The following is a 15,371-nucleotide window of genomic DNA, read 5'->3' on the forward strand; positions in this document are numbered from 1 at the left end:
ACTTTTTGATATTGTCTTGTTAAATTAGAAAACAAATAATCTGATTTTGCAAATGGGTGATTACTTTATTATCTTGAGGTCTGTATAAAATCTACTACATGTCCATTGTCTGTTGTCCAAGATCCTTGGGGCCAGTTATGTTTCAGAATTTGGAAACATGTGTAAATACATATCCATATTGTACTATTATAAGGTCTAACGGTCAACACAGTTTTTAAAGTAAATGCATTTATAGTGCTTTCTCTTAATTTTATCTAGGAATTTGTATTCATAACAATTATCCTTATTTACTTTTGCTTATACTACCATTGTTTGTATTATGGGGGCATCAAAATTCAAGGGGCAGAAAACTAGATGAGTAGGCAGACACATAATACCAAGAGACGCAGCATAAAGGCATTTCATTAGGACCTGTACTTATACTGAGCCCCTATAAGTTGTCTGTGCTCACACTAATTTTCAGGAGCCTACAGCAGCCATTCCTTCTAAATACATGCTTAGTGCTGACACTTTTGAGTTGTTCTCTCCAGAATCTGCTTTAGGGAGCAGACAACTTTCTCTGTATCTCTAATACTCACAAAGGCTCTAAACATATGCCTCTGACCATATCATTTACAATCACGTCATGCCTGAGGCGAAATAAAAGTGGACCTGGAAGATGAGAGAAGCTACAGACATCTGAGCATTGGAAACGTGTTGAACCATGCTGCATATTCATATTAATTTTAATACACATAATTGTTCCTGGAGCTCCATAACAAAATTTAACATGCCCAGAACAGAAGCAGGAAGTGAGATGTAGTTTAATGCCAATTTCATATACAGTATTTTTCAACAGGCTTTTGAATTCTTATAAATGCATTATAAAAAGAACCTTTATTAAACCTACCTGCCCACTGTACAAATTGATTTGCATGTATACTGCGGTTTTTGTGAAGAGTTCTCCAGGTCATAAATTACAATGACTCCATCTGCCCCTCCTGATAACATACTAAAAATATTGAAAAAGCAGAAACAGAAAAGTTTTAGTTTTAGTTTCAGTACTACAGAGGTATTTGAGCTTTATAAATGTTTTCCTAAGCTCTAGAAGACACCAATACATTGCATTAGCAAGGTGTACATGTGCACAGGTGCATTATGAAACAGTTGTATTAACAGGGATAGTGTTGCATCATTTGTTTATATGTCGAGAGTGAAGTATGGCAAAAACAGCAGACATCATCTGTCTGCTTAATGCTGTCATAAGTATATTTAAACAAATGCAAGTGTCTCAGCAGACTTGCATCCTATTGTTTGTTTTCCGCAGACAGAATCAGGATTTTAATCCATCCATCCGCTAAAAGAAGTGCGAAAAATTATAAACTTTAGCCTTCATAATTTTGGCTCTGTGCATCACCACAATGGATTTGAAATAAAGCAATCATTATGTGATTGAAGTGTAGACTTTCAGCTTTAATTTAAGGGGTTTACAAAAAATAGTGTATGAACTGTTTCAGTGGACGGCCAACCAATTGTATGAAGAGAAGTGCAGAGACAGTGCTTGTCAGTAAAAAGGCTCTCATTGGAGTAACAATTTGTGAAAACCCACGTTTGCATGCACTTGATGAAACTGGAATACAACTAAGAGTCAGCGCAGTTCAATATAGAATCATTTAAAATATAGTCGATGCCACGACTAGCATGTACTGCAAATTCTCTGTATCGTAAAGTACTACCACCACTTCTAAACACACAACAACACACTGCATTGTGGTTTGAATGTTGCTTGGCTACACAGAGTTTGCATTCATGGTCTGTATAACTGTAGGAATTTATGGAAGAATTTGTGAAAGCTCATGAAATGCGTTTTTCTCGGTTTTTCTCTGTGTTTCTGTTGGGACCACAAGGTGGGCCACTAGGAGGTTGCTTCTGGGCTGCCATTAGAACAGGCTGGCCCTATACTATTAACGCACACACCCAAGAAAATTTAGCAAATGCTGTTATCTATGTTGCTACTTAAAGCTGGCAGCGATGGTATGGAGTCCACTGTGAAAAAAAGATGGAATTACCATGAAGCTGCCAATAAAAATGCAAGTACAGTCAGAGATTAAGACAAAATTTAAGTTTTGCCAATGTCAGCAATGCTTATTGAAATGAAAGATAGTTATGTGTATGTACTTGCAGTTACTCAACAGTCAAACCCAGCGGCTTCCCAAAGTCAGTAAGTGGCGCCCAAACAACACAACACAACCTGTAAACTAAACTTGACGTAAAGCGTGTACGCCAACAAGTTGCCATTGTGACATATTTAAACATTGACATAGAATAACTAGACGCCTCATGACTAGCAGAATCGTACATCAACGTCGCCGCCATATTGTGAGTAGCACTGCTGTGGAGTGAAGTAATGAATAATGTGCTGCTTGGGATTGTACAAACTGCTGTATGCTCCAAACCAGATCGCGGGGGATTACATTTCATATGTAAGGCTGAACAATTGTTTTGGTTATATTTGGCCGTTAGAAAATCCCGTTTTATAATCTTTACTTTAGCTAAGCCAGGCTAAGCTAGCAAAGCTATGCATTTATGTGCTCAAGTGAGCCTCCAAACAACGTTTTGGCTAAACGTATTTAGTCACTATGTAGATTGTTGTTAGCTGTTAACATGTCTCAAACTTGATGATGGTTTTTCTCAAGGAGCACATTGAGGAAACACAGTTTGAAATTGACAACCATCATTTTATGCTCATGTCTTTAGTTGTGTCTGTCTTCCACAAACTAAGGCTGCACCATATTGCCAGACTGAATACTCTCAAATTACAAGATCTGAGTGAGCGAGAGGAGTGTAAGTCTGTTGGAGATCAGTGAGGTTGTGGAGAGCTTTAAATGTTAATAGCGGTATTTAGTATTGTATTCTGTAGTTAACTGGGAGCCAGTGAAGTTGAGAGAGAATACGTGTAATACGTTCAGTGGATTTACAACAGCAGGATATTATCCTGGCAGCAGAATTCTGAAGAAGTTCTAAGCGATTGATAAGTTTTTGTGGGATGCCAGATAGAATACCATTACAGTAATCTATACGAGACGTGACTCGGGCATTAAACAATACTTCAGTACTGTATTGCATAAGAACAGGACAAAGTCTGGAAATGTTTCGAAGATAGAAGAAGGCAGCCCCGAAATGTTACTTATATGGGAGGAATGGTTAATAATAATAATAATTATAATTACTATTATTTAATAATTGCCATTATTAGTGTATAAATAGATATAAATAATTGCATTTAAACGATTCGCCAAAATCTGTTGTATGTAAACGATACTGTTTTAAACATTATTGTTTTTTTATCCGAAAACCTGGTGTCTATGTCTACCTGTATTAGTTTAAATAGCACTTTTCCCACTCGCAATAAGGCTGACATATCGTGTCTACTGGGAAACACAGTGAATGCGGCGTCTATCTATATATGTGTATGTATTTAAACTTGAGGTAGTGGTGACTACTGACAGTGCCAGCAGTCAGCTACTCCACAATGCCTGCGGTCAGGGGTTCAATTATGATTCCTAACAGCAAATGACTTCTAGCTAACAACACACCCATAGAAAAACAAAAACAAGACTGCATGGATAAAAACAATGAACGAAGGCGCCTACAACGCGCTTCTGAAATAGCAGAACCAAACGAGTCATGGCTCCAAAAAGAAACAGCTTTACTACAAATATATTTATTTCATTAAATGAAAACCTTCCCGGGACACTCCCACCCTCCATGATCTTACATCCCTTCAAAGATTGGAGGGAACAGAAACTAATTGCCATTCTTGCATTTGCTATTCTTTACAGAATCGGGGGTTTACTGGTAAGAGATAATAGGCAGTTCAACACATTTAAATGGCATCTCTGGTGTCCCTTTTTGCCCTTTTCAACTCCCACTTACACTCTGACAGTTAAAAATAGATCTGCTGCACTAGCAACCAATATACAGAGCTGAGATTTTACATAATTGAATTTTGAAAATCTCAACAATTGGCCTTTCACATGCAAGCACAGTGCATGCTGTGTAGTTTACTGAAGTAAACTCCTACTTAAATGCATTCAGAATTGTATTTTTTGGCAGAAGAATTCATAAAATGTAAAGGCGCACAATGACACAAGGTTAAAACTAGGATTAGGACTATAGGACTAAGTGGGTATTATCCTGTTTTGCCTTCAATGACAGAAAAGGCCATAGGCCCAACGCTGCATATGAATACTGCTAATCAAGCTAAGATGACAGACTATACCAACAGACACTCAGCAGTGAAATGAAAGGAGCAAAAGATGACTCTGAAAAATACACTTTGAAACCCTTAACAGACTGAACTATGGTCCTAGGAAATTTAAACAAGTACAGCTTCAGCAAATGGTTTTGTAATGCAACCTTGGACCATGGTAGGTTTTACTTTTCTGTATCAGGCAGCAGAATATTTAATGTAAACGTAAGCATTAGGAGGTTCAAGTACTGAATTAGCAAGAAGAAACTTTTACATGTTCCTGGGAGATGGTGTAACTCAAGAAAGTCTGAGGAAAAGGACAGAAAGGATTAAAATCTTCCTGCTTTGCCTGGCCTAGTAGCAGTAATAAAGGACAAATAGAGAAGAGGAAGGGCAGTTTGCTTGTTAACACCATAAAGGTCAAAATATCATCTAACAGAGTGTTCCTAGCATTATACAATTTGAAAGAGAAGAATCTGTTAACAAGCTACTGTCTTGTAAAACATTCACCTTCTAATATTAACATTCTAGTTTACTCAGTTTTCAGAGATAATTGTAATTCACTGTCAACACTACCTTAATATTTATTTTTGTTCAATATTAAATTAGGTTTTGTTTTAAAAATGTCCAACATAGAGAATCTGTCAAGAATTCATTAATGTTACTCTAAAAGAATTCTGCTGGGTTAATGCTAATGTTTCTAATTATATTAAGTACAATATAATGGGCTTTTCATTAGTAATCAGCTCTCTTTATATGTGCTCAAAAAAAGAGGTCTGACTGCATTCTGTACCATTGCTCGCGTACTGAAGCTGACACTTCAGTCAGTCAGGGTTCTTTTTGTTGGCAATTACACTGTCCAGATCTAAACACTAGTGTGGAGAGTCGCTCGTGTACTGAAGAGTCTGTAGCTGTGGGTGAAAGCTGCTGTCGCACTTTTCATGGCATTACACGTGTACTTTGTCAGCATGCCCGTGTCGATCAAACACAGGAAGCTCTGCCGTCTACTTGTGACTTTACGCTGTGGGAAGATAAGTAAATAAATCAAGGTAAATAACATTCGATCTGGCTTTTATATAAAGTAACATATAAATGTTTTTCATATAAAGACCATCACAAAACAAAATCACAAACAGGACTTTGCATGATACCTTGGCAAGCTCGGCATTCCCTGCTTTTTCTTTGAAGGACACGCGTGTGGCACATTGACTGGCAGGATGACCCTCGACCTGTTGCTGCATCCAAACAGTGGCATCTTTTGCCTTTACAACTGATGCATCTGTGTTGTTCTTATGTGTGAGTGGATATTTCTTGTGGGGAGGGCTTCTGTTCTCTTTCTCCGATATAGAACCCTCATCCTCATCTGAGTTCACCTCTGCTATAGCATGTGTTTATTTGAAAACAGCAGTGTCAGATCGGGAGGAGCGTATAAAATGGAATTTAAAAAAAAAAAAAGAAACGCTAACTTTTGCAAGTACCATAAATTTATACCGGCTGTTACAGACACAAATCAAATGTATTTTTTTTTATTCTATAATAGTAACAAGCCGCTCACTATTCAAAACGGTCACGCTCGGAATCTAACTGACGACCTCTTGATTACGAGTCAGCAGTTCTTATTGCTGCACCACCCGAGCTGTCGTATCAATGTCTTACCCTGACACAATTTCTTTTTCTACTGTTATATTCTTGAAAAAAGTGCATTTGTTTTGTTATATTTGTACCTTTTCCGAAAGTGTTTATTTGATATTTAGACTTCAGTCTTCACGCATTATACACCTCATGTCTACATTTTGTCAGTTATTACTAAAATATGAAAAACGTTTCTTTTATAGTTATGTGTTCAACAATTCCTGCCTCGCATTTCATCCTACATTGACACAGACCGTTGTAGACACGGAACACACATGAAATGTATGTATTCCAAATGACGATATATTATTTACCCTATACATCTCCAGGCACCTCACATGCAGATAAGGAGCCTTGGTTTGAACTGGGAGAACTTTTTGCCCGAGTTGAGCTCCGTCAAAGGGGGGTATGGGACAGCAGGTTTCTTGCTGCTTGTGCTGATCGACACATTTACAAAAGAAAAGACGCTGATGGACGTGTGAAGGAATTTAAGGTGGGCTGGGATTATGAGTTTTTTCGTAGGCTTCATGATTCTAGTGTTAATGAACATGGCAAAGTTATAAAATTTACATGCAACTAATAAAGCACGGAAATTGCACAGACACCTCTCAGGTTTGTGAAGAATTTCTGAATGTTTAGGAAAACATCCCTTTTAAAACGTAAAACCATTATTTGCTTAACAGGTAAAAAAATATCTGGGTTTGCAGGTGACAACTTCAAAACTGCAAGAAGTCCCAAAAAGCAGTTTGGCAGAGCTGTTAACTTTACAATAGAAAACTTTTACTACCTATTGAAAATATTTTTCAAGATGAAACAAAAAATGGTCTTAAAAATAAAGCAATCTCTTTTTGTTTTGTCAGAAATCTTGTAAAACTCGACAAATAATTGGTTAGTGCGATTACTAAATTCTATCTATACTAATAAAAGGCAAAAGCCCTCACTGACTGACTGACTCATCACTAATTCTCCAACTTCCCGTGTAGGTGGAAGGCTGAAATTTGGCAGGCTCATTCCTTACAGCTTACTTACAAAAGTTAGGCAGGTTTCATTTCGAAATTCAAAGCGTAACGGTCATAACTGGAACCTATTTTTTGTCCATATACTGTAATGGACTGCAGCTCGCTGGCCATGGGAGGCGGAGTTGCGTATCGCGTCATCACGCCTCACACGTAATCACGTGAACGGACTGTGAACGCAGTACGTACCCAAATAGCGCTGAAAAAAACATTCATTATACAATTGAGAAGGCAGCGAAACAATAAGAAGTGAAGCACGGTGTAAACCGTAAGTTTCAATTAAGTTTATAGAAACGCTCCCGCTGCCGTTTGCAATACCATATTCGCGAGATACAAGTTTAATGAGAAGACACAAGGTATAAACGAGATTTGGATCACTTTGTAACGGAGTTAAAATTGCTGTAGCGAGAAACTTTGAAGTGCCGGGTCTTAGCTAACATTAAATAAAGCCGTGGACATCGCAACATCACACAAGAGAGCGGCTCACGTGAACTGACTGAACGCAGCACGTCGGAAACAAAGCACCGTTTAAACCTAAAGTTTAAAGTAAGTTCATAGACCTACAAAAGGTTGCCATTGATTTGAGGCAAGATTGATTTTCTCCTGTACAACTATACGTTGCATTCTCAAGAGTGTGCTTGCACAGCTTGGTCATATTACAACCGGAGTGCTGAACTGACAACATGGTATACAAAGAGAACTATAACAATCGTAATATGTATATATATATATATATATATATATATATATATATATATATATGTAGATATGTATATATATATGTGTATATATATGTAGATATGTATATATATATGTAGATATGTAAATATATATGTATATATGTGTCTGTGTGTGTGTGTGTGTATATATATATATATGTGTGTATGTATGTATGTGTATATATACAGTATATGTATGTATGTATGTGTATATGTATATATGTATATGTGTGTGTGTATGTATGTGTGTATATATGTTGATATGTGTATATATACAGTATATGTATGTGTATGTATGTATGTGTATATGTATATATATGTAGATATGTATATAAACATGTATAAACATATATATACATATATATATATATATATTTCTATGTGTGTGTGTGTATATATATATTATATATATATATATATATATATATAAATATATATATATATATATATATATATAAATATATATATATAAATATATATAAATATACAGTGGTGTGAAAAACTATTTGCCCCCTTCCTGATTTCTTATTCTTTTGCATGTTTGTCACACAAAATGTTTCTGATCATCAAACACATTTAACCATTAGTCAAATATAACACAAGTAAACACAAAATGCAGTTTTTAAATGGTGGTTTTTATTATTTAGGGAGAAAAAAAAATCCAAACCTACATGGCCCTGTGTGAAAAAGTAATTGCCCCCTGAACCTAATAACTGGTTGGGCCACCCTTAGCAGCAATAACTGCAATCAAGCGTTTGCGATAACTTGCAATGAGTCTTTCACAGCACTCTGCAGGAATTTTGGCCCACTCATCTTTGCAAAATTGTTGTAATTCAGCTTTATTTGAGGGTTTTCTAGCATGAACCGCCTTTTTAAGGTCATGCCATAGCATCTCAATTGGATTCAGGTCAGGACTTTGACTAGGCCACTCCAAAGTCTTTATTTTGTTTTTCTTCAGCCATTCAGAAGTGGATTTGCTGGTGTGTTTTGGGTCATTGTCCTGTTGCAGCACCCAAGATCACTTCAGCTTGAGTTGACGAACAGATGGCCGGACATTCTCCTTCAGGATTTTTTGGTAGACAGTAGAATTCATGGTTCCATCTATCACAGCAAGCCTTCCAGGTCCTGAAGCAGCAAAACAACCCCAGACCATCACACTACCACCACCATATTTTACTGTTGGTATGATGTTCTTTTTCTGAAATGCTGTGTTCCTTTTACGCCAGATGTAACGGGACATTTGCCTTCCAAAAAGTTCAACTTTTGTCTCATCAGTCCACAAGGTATTTTACCAAAAGTCTTGGCAATCATTGAGATGTTTCTTAGCAAAATTGAGACGAGCCCTAATGTTCTTTTTGCTTAACAGTGGTTTACGTCTTGGAAATCTGCCATGCAGGCCGTTTTTGCCCAGTCTCTTTCTTATGGTGGAGTCGTGAACACTGACCTTAATTGAGGCAAGTGAGGCCTGCAGTTCTTTAGACGTTGTCTTGGGGTCTTTTGTGACCTCTCGGATGAGTCGTCTCTGCGCTCTTGGGGTAATTTTGGTCGGCCGGCCACTCCTGGGAAGGTTCACCACTGTTCCATGTTTTTGCCATTTGTGGATAATGGCTCTCACTGTGGTTCGCTGGAGTCCCAAAGCTTTAGAAATGGCTTTATAACCTTTACCAGACTGATAGATCTCAATTACTTCTGTTCTCATTTGTTCCTGAATTTCTTTGGATCTTGGCATGATGTCTAGCTTTTGAGGTGCTTTTGGTCTACTTCTCTGTGTCAGGCAGCTCCTATTTAAGTGATTTCTTGATTGAAACAGGTGTGTCAGTAATCAGGCCTGGGGGTGGCTACGGAAATTGAACTCAGGTGTGATACACCACAGTTAGGTTATTTTTTAACAAGGGGGCAATTACTTTTTCACACAGGGCCATGTAGGTTTGGATTTTTTTTCTCCCTAAATAATAAACACCATCATTTAAAAACTGCATTTTGTGTTTACTTGTGTTATATTTGACTAATGGTTAAATGTGTTTGATGATCAGAAACATTTTGTGTGACAAACATGCAAAAGAATAAGAAATCAGGAAGGGGGCAAATAGTTTTTCACACCACTGTATATATGACAGCAACACAACACAATTACATTGACAATCATGTTACGTTATTTTTAAAATGTTTCCTTTTCTTTTCTTTTTCATAGCATCTTTAACACACTACTTCTCCGCTGTGAAGCGCGGGTATTTTGCTAGTTAGGTATAAAACCAGTTGAATATTACTACTTATACAGCATGTCTGCTCATCAAGCTTGACTGAAACTTACCAAATGCAACAATTTCCTTCCATGGTTTTGGGATTAAAGTTATAAAACATGAGTAACTGAAACAGGTTATCAAATGCGTTCATTGATATCTTATACACTAAAACGGAAAATTCTGCCTATTGATCTTTTTATGGTTTACAAAATTCACAGGCAAGGCCAACATTCCTCAGAGATTTCTTAAGCTTAAGTCTATTCATATCCTTCTTTTCCTTAAAAAATGGGTATTTCCTCATCAATGGTAGATTTATATTTTTCAAGTTTACAAATCCAAAAAAGCCAGTATCCCATACTCCTTGCACCCTAAGGGCATTTTACAGCAATCTCCACTTGGAAATGGTGGTGGGGGCAGGGGGGATTGGTGGGGTACCCCAAAGTAAAGCCTTATTATTTAATTAGTAATGGCTGGACAGTCAATCTTTCACTAACACCTGACAGATAACTTCTCAAATGTGACATAATCTATGTTTTTATCAAAGCTAGGAAAAAATAGGCACTCACAGTAATATGTTCAAATTTTTTTTTCTGATACAGTATATCTCATGTACAAGTAGTGCCAGGGCAGTCACTTCTGAAGTGTTCCCAGACATGTCAACCGTACCTATCTTTCATGTTGATAACACAAAGAAATCAATAGTAACAGCATTTGGCACCAAGGGTCCCTTTCCCCATCCAAAGCCTCTTCCAAACTCAGATCCAGGTTCAGAACAATGTTTTTGCATATAAAACAGTGAATCTTATAAAAAATAAATCTGAACCCCATCCCCTAATACACTCCTACACCCAAGTACCCCCCTACCCCACCTACACTTTTACATGAATCTATTTACATCGTTTGTTCCTGCTTCAAATTGTGTATTTTTTCGTCATGCATGCCCTTAGCAGTGTCTCATTATGTCCTTATATGGAGATCTATGTATCACTGGAGACATCACAGTCGCTACCATCCTACAGTATGAGGTTTGCGAATGACCTATTGAGTCAGAGCTGATGACCTAGAAATGTTAGGTAGTACTTGCTAAAGGTGGCCTCACAACTATTGTTTGGAGGATATCTCATTATTGATACATCATACAATAATGTGTTTGCACTAGTTTTGATCAGGAGACTCTACTGCAAGTACTGATGTGTCACTTATAGATATTTGCTGTTGTTTTGTTAAGTAATATGCGAGAGCACACAAAAAAAAAATCAGAACAGCAGTGTATCACTGTTTGCAGTTTTCAGCCTATATCTCTCATTTGCTTGGTCAGGGGAGAGGGTTCATTGCATTGGTTAAAATCTATTGGTTGGGATTTTTTGATTGATGCATAACAATTGGGTATTCTTATATTGAATAATTACTTTGATTTTTTGAAGTATATTTTGTGACAATTTATGAAACACCACACATATTATTTCATACCAGATTAAAAGTCAACCATAAACATTGTAACAATTTGATCACTATAAGTGTGAAGTCGACACTCATTGCTTGCAAGGTATTGTTTGTTTCGGTCTGTGACATAGTTCACCTGGATGATACAGCTTTTTAAATGTGCCCTCAGAGCATGTTAGCTAGTATGTAATTTACCAAAGTAGTCTGAAACAATTTATTTTGGGTTTTATACCCTTCTAAACTTCATTTCCACTTATTTTCTTAAATGATTAAAAAGTGTATTTGTTTCTCCTTGCTCTAAACATTGTTGTCTGGATCTAACTAATATTGTTTTAATCTGTAAGTATATAATTTGTCTAAATCTTCTTGAAGATTAGTTAACTTACATTCCATCCCATAATCAATATTTCTATTATTGGTAAAGCCCATAATTTCTATTGGACATAATGTATGTTTTTCTTCCTTAAATTCAGCAATTTCCTTATCTCTCCTAATAGCTTCCAATATTATTTTATACCTCATCGATTACTAAAGTCCAGTGTAAGAAAATTTTATTTTGACTCCAATGTGCTAGTAAATTTACAATAATCTATTATAGAGAGAGAAAAAAATATGAGTTTATGATCAGTTAGTAACAAAAGTTAAACATAGGTCTTAATAATCACTTCTTCTAAAGAGTCTGACATCAACTTGAAATCAATTCTAGACTGTTCGGACCATTCTTTGTAACAGCACATAAATTCATTTTCTTGTGGATGTTTACCATTCAATATATCAATCAATTCTAAGCTTAAACACAGCCTCTTTAATTCTAAATCAGAAGGAGATAATCAGTGTGGGAAACCTCTTCATCATAGAATCCAGAACTGCTAAAATCCTACTGTAAATAAACTTTAACATCTTGAAAATAATGTTTAATTTTGTTAAGGTTTTCTTCAATCCCACAAACAAAGCAAATTCTTCTAAATAAACACCTTCCCACACAGCTGTAGTAAATCAGAAAAACATATGACTTTTGTATTTAAAAAAAAGTGTTTATATCTTTTATAGTATAAAAAAGAACTTTTCACTTACTTATATCTCATATCCACTCTTAACATTAACAGAAAACAAAGATAAAGACTAATAAACTGTTACAGCACACCTAGAGCTTGAACAAAAATTTGTACAAGTTGTTCAAGTCCATGCAACCCAAAAAGGCATTATTGCCTCTACATATTCTGACAATAAAAATCTGAGGTGAAAAAATCATATACACAAATGCATAAACGTAAAATTTGTACAAATATGTACAGCTGATGTATAATTTCTTCTTCTTCTTCAAACATAAAAAATTAAACAGCATTGAAACACCTAAAATAGCTAGGTAATAAAAAACAAGCAGCTTTCCACACCTTATATAAATAAAATCATGAAAGTCAAAAAACAAGAAAGAAAATGCATGCCTACATTAAAATAACCACAGTCAATCTAAGGGAAGGATCCAACCCTTCAGTTCCATTTCATTTGGGTTTTACTTCTGTACCACCAGTGAATGCTTTTGCCTCAATAAAACTGGTCCTTCTTCCTTTATCTCTGGCATCTTTTATAAAATACCCAAGCATTTTATGAATCTCCTTATCCATCAAGATCAAATCCTCTATAAAACAACATTTCTTTCTGACTTGAAAATTTCACAGTTCTTAACTTGTTGCTATTGCAAATTGCACAAAGATTTTTTTTTTTTTTTGTACTTTATTTCGTCTTATACGATTTCTCGTATTAGAAATTTGTTAGTTTTCGCATACCCCTTGGGGCAGAGCGCAGGGTCAGCCATTGTACAGCGCCCCTGGAGCAATTACAGGTTAAGGGTCTTGCTCAAGGGCCCAGCAGAGTAGGATCTCTTTTGGCAGTGACGGGGATTCGAACTGGCAACCTTCAGGATACCAGCGCAGATCCTTAGCCTCAGAGCCACCACTCCACCCCAGATTTATTGGGGAACTAAATAATTATTGTTCTTGGGTTTTAACCTTGTTCGTTCTGACCTCATCTTTACCTTCTTTAAACATCTGTTTACTTTCAGGGCCAACAGTACTACATATGCCAATCACTTTACATTTATTGTCTTCCTTTACTTTGTTAGAAACCTTATGCAGCCTCAAGTTCAATCTTCTTCTGTATACTTCAGCTGTAATTTACTTTCTGATATTTTTGCTCACTTATCCTAGCCAAACTTTGAGCTATCCTTAGGCTAGATTTTAAATCCTGTATCTTGTTTACTGCAAACTCCATGGCTTTTTTAAACATATTGATGGAAAGAAAATTTTCTCTAATTATGTCTTTAAGATTATCTCCTCTTTCATTTATTTTCCTGCACAGAATGTCTTCGATGTTGTCTTGTAGTTCATGAAGAGATGACTTGTTTTTGTTTTCTTCATTGAAGATTTTATTGGAGAGTCAGGATTGGACTTGACATTGGGTAATGGCATAAGGTGTGGAACAGTGAAATCTCCTGTGGCATAGAGGGTGTACATATGCTCTAACTAAGAATACATAACAATTTTGTATTCTCAGTTTTCATGTTGTTCCAAAAGTTGTTTTTAGAAGAATATTTCTCTTTTAATTTGTTTGTACCAGTGGCATTAATAGCAGCTAAGTCATAGTCAGCATCAATTTATCCAAGTTGAATTGCTCAACGTCAAGCTTGTGACCTACACAAGCTCATTTTTATATACAATTCTAGAGTTCAAACATCTGCCTATATCAACATACTGGGAAGAAAGGCTTACTCAATACTTTATTCTCTCCTCAAAAATTTTGCCATTCACCTCTCTGTTTCAAAATCTTTAATTTTTTACTGTGTCCACTTTGCTTTCTCCAACTACAGGTTAAGCATCCCCAACACACAAAGCCTGGATTCAGAGGTATTTTAGATTTCAGAAAATTTGCACATAATTATGAGATCTCTTGGGGATGGGAACCAAGGCAAAACACAAATTTTATTTATGTTGACTATACACCTAGGCTGAAGATAATTTATACAATATTATTAGTAACTTTGTGCATAAAAAATTTGTGGACAGCAGCATCAGTGGAACCACCCGTTAAACAATAGAAGTAACATTCAACGGCAGACTTTCAGTCTTCACACGATATTGTGTTTTTATTAAAAGGTTACATAAGAATATGGTTGTTAATAAACTGGAACCAAAAGAGCACCAGAACCTATGTACCTTCTAAGCTGCATTAGTGCCACTAAGCATTTTTGAACTGTGATGTTTACTCCTCCCATGTAGCAGTTTGGAAGTGCTGTACAGTTGCCATCATGCCTATCACACTTTGGTAATGCACATGTAGCTAAAAGCGCTACAGAGCTCATCGTTAGTGTATTTTTACACCACTTGAAATTCAAAAGAGGGTCGAAGGAACAGAGGAAACACTGATCAGAGCCCCACATGGGCAAGTGAGGTATGGAATTTTCCACTTGTGGCATCATGTCGATGCTCAAAACTTTTTGGATTTTGGAGCAATTTCAGATTTTGGAATTTTGGATTAGAGATACTCAATCTATACTACTTACTCCTTTTCCATTGAATAGAAAGCAATACCATCATGCAAAGTACAATATCAATGTGGGAGAATAAAGCAATAACATTGAAATGTATCCATTGAGTCTTTGTGTAAGAAATAGATCTATAAACCCATGACAATACCCAGCAGGACAAATACCTACCATTTCACCAGAAGGGACTGAAAGGTTCCATCAAATAATTTTACCATTACGTAAGCATTAAATCAAATTAAATCTCTTTCAAAGGTCTACATCAAACAACATAAGAAAAAAAACTTCAAAATCACATTGTGGGTTGTCAATGACTTCTGAACTATGAAGTCAACATGTTACCCTTTGCAAACCGATGAGGAATGACTGAGGAGGCACCTATATGTGTCATTCTAAAACAGAATAAAACTGCCCAATTTGCCAAATATATATGATTAAAGGGTAGGAATAAAATGTCAGGAAAAAAGCCAATGAAAAACCTGCCACTAATTAGGCCTGACTAATAACAAGTTTTTGTCATCTGTATATATATATATATATATATAT

General features: G+C 36.1%; 1 protein-coding gene across 2 annotated transcripts in view; it reads right to left on the reverse strand.

Moving 5' to 3' along the window:
• Nucleotides 1-15,371, reverse strand: part of ercc8 (excision repair cross-complementation group 8) — a 63,373-nt gene that overhangs the window by 29,559 nt on the left and 18,443 nt on the right. Inside the window, exon 3 of one of the 2 annotated variants that reach the window (XM_028805443.2) lies at nucleotides 890-991. The exons of the other annotated variant lie outside the window; for it this stretch is intronic. Within the exon in view, the coding sequence (XP_028661276.1) occupies nucleotides 890-991 (102 nt within the window). The remainder of the gene's footprint in view (nucleotides 1-889; nucleotides 992-15,371) is intronic. 2 annotated transcript variants of the gene reach the window in all.

The sequence above is a fragment of the Erpetoichthys calabaricus genome, chromosome 7, assembly GCF_900747795.2.
Source record: "Erpetoichthys calabaricus chromosome 7, fErpCal1.3, whole genome shotgun sequence".
In the NCBI taxonomy this organism is placed as follows: domain Eukaryota; kingdom Metazoa; phylum Chordata; class Cladistia; order Polypteriformes; family Polypteridae; genus Erpetoichthys; species Erpetoichthys calabaricus.